The 7,055-nt window shown below is 41.5% G+C and overlaps 1 protein-coding gene across 1 annotated transcript; it reads left to right on the top strand.

Moving 5' to 3' along the window:
- The first annotated feature begins 2,378 nt into the window (after positions 1-2,378).
- On the top strand, positions 2,379-6,736 carry YAE1 (YAE1 maturation factor of ABCE1). Its single transcript, XM_057371369.1, has 3 exons — positions 2,379-2,495; positions 4,111-4,232; positions 4,642-6,736. The coding sequence occupies exons 1-3, from the start codon at positions 2,379-2,381 to the stop codon at positions 5,063-5,065; spliced, it is 663 nt and encodes a 220-aa protein (XP_057227352.1). The 3' UTR covers positions 5,066-6,736.
- The last annotated feature ends 319 nt before the right edge of the window (positions 6,737-7,055 follow it).

Here is a 7,055-nt window from a genome sequence, read left to right as displayed (position 1 = left end):
ACGTCAGAAGCAGCGCAGCCATCCATGGTTGACACGCTGTACCTTCCAGCCTAGGAGCTGGAAATCTGGCAGTCATCCCACCTTGATCAGGCTCGGACTCCTTTGAGCAAAAGTCCCCCTTTCTCCCGCCTTGGGGTTTTTCGATGATCGTGAGACAGTCAAGGGTCTTCCATACGGTCTCTTACACATTGATACGTGTGATAACTGCTGAGGAACAAGATGTGGCCATCCAGAGTCATTTTGACCCTCACGCATTTCTAGACAGATTTGGGTTATTTGGCTACTCGTACCTCAGCAGTCAGCCATCAGTGAGCATCCAAGATGGGCCAGAAGCAGGACAGGCTGTCTCTGCTGATTAGAAGGGATGAGGTTGCAGCACACATTGGTTCATTTCCTGGTAGCTGCAGAGCACAGACAGGCCCTGCTGCTCTCTGCAGTGTCCCAAACCCTGCTGTGAGGCATGTCACCAGCCACCCCTGAGACAGGGGACGGGACACGTTGCAGTGGCCATGGGGAGCGTGGTTCCACAGGGAATCGGCCTCTTGGATGTCATGAGCCTGCAGCATGCAGCACACAGCACACTGGGCCGTTTACTGTACAGGCTCTGGCAATTCGAAGAAACATGCGACTTGAATTCAAGCTTGATGTATTTTGTGTTCATGAAGATTAATCAGATATAAATTTATGTTCATATTCCAAATGCAACATGCGTCAACACTGTTTTATTTATGTTGTATTTACGTCAACAGGATGTTCCTGTTTTCTCTAGTCAAAGCCAGCAATGAAACACTTAACTTCCGCTGGTACCTTTCATATTAAAAAGGACTCATCACTATAATGCCTGGGTCTTGTAAAGGTTAGCTTGAGAGCACGCTTCACATAAAGTGCTTGAGGATTCTGAAGTCAACAAGGCAGATTTTTTTTTTAACTTCCACTGTTTATTACTGAAAAGATGATGAAACCGTGTCCCAAGGAGCGCGTGTCCTCTGGGGTTGTCTTGAGATCACTGTAGGAAGCCGTGGCTCCCTCCTGAGAGGGGGGGAGGGGATGATGGGATGACACGATCACGGCTGCAGGAGCGGCTCCCGCCCTATTGACGCCCGCTGTTCCCCAGGGCCGCCCCGCCTGCTCGGGTCCAGGGCCCGCCCCGCCCCCTGAGAGGCTGCACCCTCACCCAAGATGGCGCTTCCAGTGTCTCCGACGGGCTTGGACGTGAGAGTGGTGCTGGTCAAGATGTCGGCAGTGTACCTGAGGTCCCCGCGGAACTTGCCCTAGTCCATCATGGCCACCGCTCTCCAATTACTTCAGCCGGCAGACGGAGCCGCTTGCCCTTAGGAAAGATGGCGGAGCGCAGGGTACAGCGGGCGCTGTGTGCTGGTGGTTGCGGTGAGGGTCGGTGTGTGAGGCCGGGTGGCGACGGGGGCTGTGCGGGCMGTGCGGGCAGCGCGGAGGGGCGAGGCGAAGGGAAGGGAGGCTGCGTCTGTTGTTAGGCGGGGGAGAAGGAAGGCTCCGGGGGAGCTGGGCACGTTCGCAGCCCTGCAATGTCGGGCTGGGGCTGGAGGAGTGCCTCGCTTGGCCGCAGCAGGACGCCCGCCATTTGTGTCCCACCGCGCTGGGTTCCCTGGGAGCCGCCGGTGCCTCYGCAAGGAACATTATCTGCGGGTTCTGACAGCTTACAGCGATGCAACTGAATTAGTTGTGAGAAGTTTCTCAAGGTTTTTGTCATGGGAAAGGACTAAATAATCGGAAAATTTCTCCTTTCCACTGCAGCGGCACTTGCTAATTCTTTATTCAGAATATATACTGCTTAGTCCTTAACAATCCTACAATTGTTAAGTATTTGGCATAACCAGAAAACTGGAAATCAAAGGTGAAAGTACTTTACAGTTGTTAACTCCACAGGGAATCACCTGATTGTAGTAAATTGTGTATATAGAAATCTACAAAATTGTGTGTATATGGATAACCTGTGTGTGTAACTTAGRGCACCACATGGAGGCTGTATGGGACTATTTGTCAGCTGCTGTTGGAATAAAGCTGTTTCTGCCAGCTGTCTGTGTATTGGCAGTATTCAGAAATGCTGTACTGATGTGTGTATGTATGTCACTGCCATAAAATGGGAAGGAACTATCATAAGTTGCCTTAATATATCTCAATAGTTACTTTATGAATGATGATCTGACTGCCTTTTCTTGACAGGTGCACCCCAGTAGCAAACAGCACCAAGTTCCCATGTACAACTTGAATAATCAGTTCCATACCTGGCCTCTCTTCGGAACTCTTGTTTTTTGCCTAATCTGACACTTCACCAGAGGGACTTCTGAGAGCTTCTTAGTGTTATTTTACCATACAGACACGGGTCATAGGACACTGCTGTTATGTCCTGGCTTCAGGTTGCAGTCAGCCAATCCAATGAGGATATATTTGATGAAGATGCAGATGAGATGTATCTACTACAGAAGGAATGGAACAGCACCATGAAAAAGAGATTGAAGGTATTTTTATAAAAATGATTAAATGGTGCTTTTAGTCCTTTTAGATTTACTGATACATACCTTGATATACAGGTGAATGATTTAAAGGGAAAAGTAAAAGTAGCAGCCTAAAAGTTATTGTGGCTTATTTTCTTCTGAATATCTGGAGAATGTAGCACAAACTTACGGAAACATTTGTTCGTACTCACCAGAGCAAAGTACTGTTTTACTAGAAGACATCATCTCCCTCTACACCACCACAAGCATTTGTAAAAGGCAGTGCTGGATTGTGATGCAAGCTCCTTGCTTTGTACTTGTAGGTATGCCAAAAGAAATGTGGGATGTCTGGGATTTTGACTAGAGTTACTCATCAGTCAAATCGTAAGATGTGTGACTCCATGTGCAATCACAGTTGGGCATTGTGGTCTGTGTAGGCCTTTGGTTGATTTATTCTCCTAGTGAAAAGTGTGAAAAAAAAAYTTTGTGAAAGCTGCTTTCCACAGCCCTTGCCTCTCTGGAGTCCTACAGAGAACAAAACACCTTCATAAACAGATTAGCTCGATGGACCATGTCATTCAGAGTAGAGCCAGTAGGGCTTGTCTGCTCACAGCTGAGCAACATCTGGCTGAAGAATATGAATGGATGTTGTGTATGCTGTTGATGACGAACAGTATTACAGCAGACCTGGTGTAGTATTCTCTAAGGAAGTTTCCTTCATCTGAGTTCCATGGAAAGACTTGTTTACTTAAGGGACTGTTTAGTGGTCTTACACAAATCTCTCTGATATTTATGAGTAGATACTACAAAAGCATGAAGTGGTATTGAAATTAAGAGTTGTATGTTGGGCAAAATAAATATTTGTGTTCCTGACTTTTTCTAGCAAGGCCATCATTAGCAAATAGGAGGTTACACTTCCACAATTTGCAATTTTGGTGTAAAAAAGTTAGGAATTATTCTATATAGACGCATAATGTGGTTATAATATAAAGCAAGTAGTTTGCATTACAATCATTACCTGTTCCTTAAAGAAAGCAGTCCCATTGCTAAGTGTATTTTATATGTGACTCAGTCAATCACTATCTTTTTTTCTGGTATAACTCTTATAATGAGTGAGATCTAGCAAATAAAGGAGCAAGGCTCAACAGTTAGTTTTGTGAAAGCAAATGGATTCCATGTAGGTGGATTACAGATAGGAGAGTACCTCTGCTAAAGGGGAAGCTTGGCAGCCTGTGTATTTTTTTAATTAGAAAAAAGAAGTCTAAGCAATGTGGTATTCCTAAATCCATTTTTCATAAAGGAGTTGGTAATCATTGAAAGCAAGCATGCTTTTCTGCAGATTTGTCTTAGTTTTTTATCTTTCTAAAAGTAGTTTCCCTTTTGTCTGACTTTCTGGGGATCCCTTTGGGAAAAGTAAAAGACTGGATCTTAAAGGTCAGTTAATCATGATGCACTGCAACAAGCATGTTTTGGTTTGGCAGTGGGGGTGTAGCTGTGAGGGATGTTCAGATAAAAAAGCTGTAATTTAAGAGATTGAAGACTGAATACTTGTAATACTTGTTTAAACCTTTTTTWATGTATTTGTCATAGGTCAAATTTCTCATTTTGTGAATAACCTGTTTCACTGCTTTTGTTACAGGAAGGCTATAGGGATGGAATTGAGGCTGGGAAAGAACTTGCACTCCAGAAAGGCTTTAATCAAGGTTACAGACATGGTGCCAAATTGATGATTACATGTGGCCATTTCAAAGGAACCCTGAAGTAGGTTGTAAAGTCCTTAAGGTCAAGTGTCTATGGAGGGTGTGTAAAAAAGGGAACACGCATGCAGGTTTTTGTGTAATTAAAAAAAACCCCAAACAAACAAAAACCAAATTGAAAAACTGTCTAAAGTGAGCAACCTGAGAATTCTCAGGTCTTGAAAACAGGGAATGTGTACCTGGGTGTAGAATGATTACTCTTAAAAAATCTCTTTCAGSTGCTCTTCCAAAATCGTCTCAGTCTACATCTTTAAGCGTAATGTTTAGTTCTACTGCCTGAATTTTCCTTAAAATGTGAATGATATATATAAATGTATTCATGATTCTTAGATACCTTGTGACATTGCTATCTACCTTCACCAACTTGAGGACTGTGTAGATACATATAATCACTTTTGTTGTTCACTTTTCAGTGCTCTCTTATCCTGGTGTCATTTTAATAGACATGATTCTGCTTTAAGTACAATAAACAATCTTCTTGATGTGATTGGAAAGCATGAAGAGGATGTCCTTAAGTGTCTGAATTCTGCTGAAGAACAGCCACATCTTGGACACATTTTAGACTCTGTTCAGGACATGGACCTTAATCACACAGCTGGGACAGAGTACAAGGAAGTTAAAGATGGCAAACACAAAAAATGTGGAAGCTGTGATGACAACATTTGTAGGAAAAATGGTGAGGTTGGTTCCTGGCAGTCTGAGTGCTGCAAGGCAAACCTCTGCACAGATCCTGATAAGTCAACCCTCGCTTGGGTTAAAAAGCAGACTGTTTGGTTAGTAGAGCAACTGGGCTTATCACCAGATACACTGCACCATATCCAGCAACTGGAACATTAGTTTTTCTGTCTTATGGTACTTACAACTATCTCAATGGCTTTTGATTCTCAGTTTGTGGGCCATGTACAAGCTGATGCATTACTTTTGTTTTTGGAAAATCTGTTTTTGATGCTTTACAGTAGAAGTAATTTTTGTAAATTTTCACCATGATTTTGTCTCCTGGCAAAACCCTTCACTTTCAGTCTTAAAGGTCACATGCATAGGAAGGGGAAGTGACTTTAAAGCTCTACAAAGAATTACATAATACCCATGTTTTTGTTTTGTATCAGGAGTTCTCATTTCACCCTCATTTTTTTCTTGGCAGCAGATTGGAAATAAAGTGGGTCCATAGAATTGGCCCCCTCTCATACCTAAAGAATAAATGCTTATTGCTATGGAAATGGTCAGTACTTTTGCAGAATAAGCTGCTTTTGATTATATGCTGTGTGCAAAATAGAACATGGTTTGCTACTGCTTCCCAGAGTGCTGACTCYTTAGTCACCTTTTGTCAAATTCTTTGCCTTACCTTTTGTAACCATGATGCAATGCACTTTCATAGTTAAAAACTATTTTTGCCTCTTTATATAGTTGTATTTGTCACTTGCTGAAAACACAGTTTTCCTCAAATGTAGAAGTTCTGACAATTCCATTGTTTTGCTCTTAGACCATCTACTCTTACCATGTCAGACCACACTAAACATGCTTCCAGTCTAATGAGCATCCTTGTGTTATTTTTGTATTTATTTTGACAGTCCCTCTAGCCTGAACTCTTTCCCACATTCCAATAATGTCTTTTTCCAAGTCTTCAAGGAAGCCAAGCTTATTCACTGTCTCTTAGAAACACATCAGCCACACATGTCTATTTCTGATTACTTCGTATTTCTGTGCCAATATTCTGTATTTGACTCTTTTTCCTGTTGCTTCCCTTCACTGTAGCTGTAAATTGCTCTGTTCAGGAAGCTTTTTCTTTGTGAATGCCTGTTTTAAACGGATTTATAGTAAGTTAGGAGTTCACTTGTTTGGACTTCCTTGTAATTCCATATCAGAGACAGAGGAAGTCTAGACAGAGGCAAGCTAAGATTTTGAACAGTCAACTAGAATTAAAAAAAAAAAACTCACAAAAAACTCACAAATTCATACTCTGAGGTCAGAAGAAAAATCTAAGGCCAAAGTTACTTGTTTTTTAGAACCTGAATTTACAACATTCTTACTAAAGACTCCATTACCTGTCAGAGTTGGCAGACTAAGTTTGGTTTCCATTCAGTACCACTTCTGCTTCAGGGGTAAGCAGAACTGCAATTAAGAGTCTTGCATTGAACCCATTTGTGAAATAGTGGACAAAGGGGTGTTTGCATTCATTGTGTATATACACAAAATTATTCAAGTAACGTTTTCTCAATTTACATAGCATAATGCTGACATGGATAAATGTTACTTTTCTTCAGTTGCCTATGTTGTGTTATAGACTGTATCATGTAGGTTAGACATAGATGTCCTCCATATTCTGGTAGAATATGGTGCAGACAGTGTTGGAAATCATGTAACTTTGCTAACTAATTTTTTATTAGTTGTTTTAACTAATTTTAAGCAGTGCCCACTTCTAGCGAACAGTAGTTATGTTTCTTCACAGACTTACTTTGATCATTAAATCACTGAAACCTTAAGTTTGTTGAAACTAAGCCTTACAGTCTTTTAAATAAACAAAGCCAAAGGGCTTTGAAGATTGGACATCTGGGATCTTAAATTTATGGCACTTCAAGTACATTTGAGTAACCAGAAGATAGAGAAAGGGGATTGAGGCCTGGAAAGTTGGAGAATTCCCTGTCTGAGAAAAAGATCCAAAAAGGAATACAGAACATGGACCTAGATTAGCACGAAGAGCAAGAAATCAGTTACTAATAGGGGATACAATACTAATTAATGAAGATAATTATATAACTTTAAACCAATGAACATCAATTTCTTTGTTTGCTAAAAAATGCATAAATAAGTGAAGAAGTTTTGTATCGGG

The sequence above is a fragment of the Malurus melanocephalus genome, unplaced genomic scaffold, assembly GCF_030028575.1.
Source record: "Malurus melanocephalus ecotype Western Australia unplaced genomic scaffold, MMel_1.1 scaffold_145, whole genome shotgun sequence".
In the NCBI taxonomy this organism is placed as follows: Eukaryota; Metazoa; Chordata; class Aves; order Passeriformes; family Maluridae; genus Malurus; species Malurus melanocephalus.
The sequence above is the reverse complement of the archived record's forward strand: the minus strand, read 5'-3'. Positions and strand labels throughout refer to the sequence as shown.

What these genes read in the sequence shown, in the direction of transcription:
- YAE1 (XM_057371369.1), top strand. Translation starts at nt 2,379, where the DNA reads ATGTCCTGGCTTCAGGTTGCAGTCAGCCAATCCAATGAGGATATATTT. An exon ending in CCATGAAAAAGAGATTGAAG is followed by an intron (nt 2,496 to 4,110) that starts GTATTTTTATAA and finishes CTTTTGTTACAG; the next exon opens with GAAGGCTATAGGGATGGAAT. An exon ending in CATTTCAAAGGAACCCTGAA is followed by an intron (nt 4,233 to 4,641) that starts GTAGGTTGTAAA and finishes TTCACTTTTCAG; the next exon opens with TGCTCTCTTATCCTGGTGTC.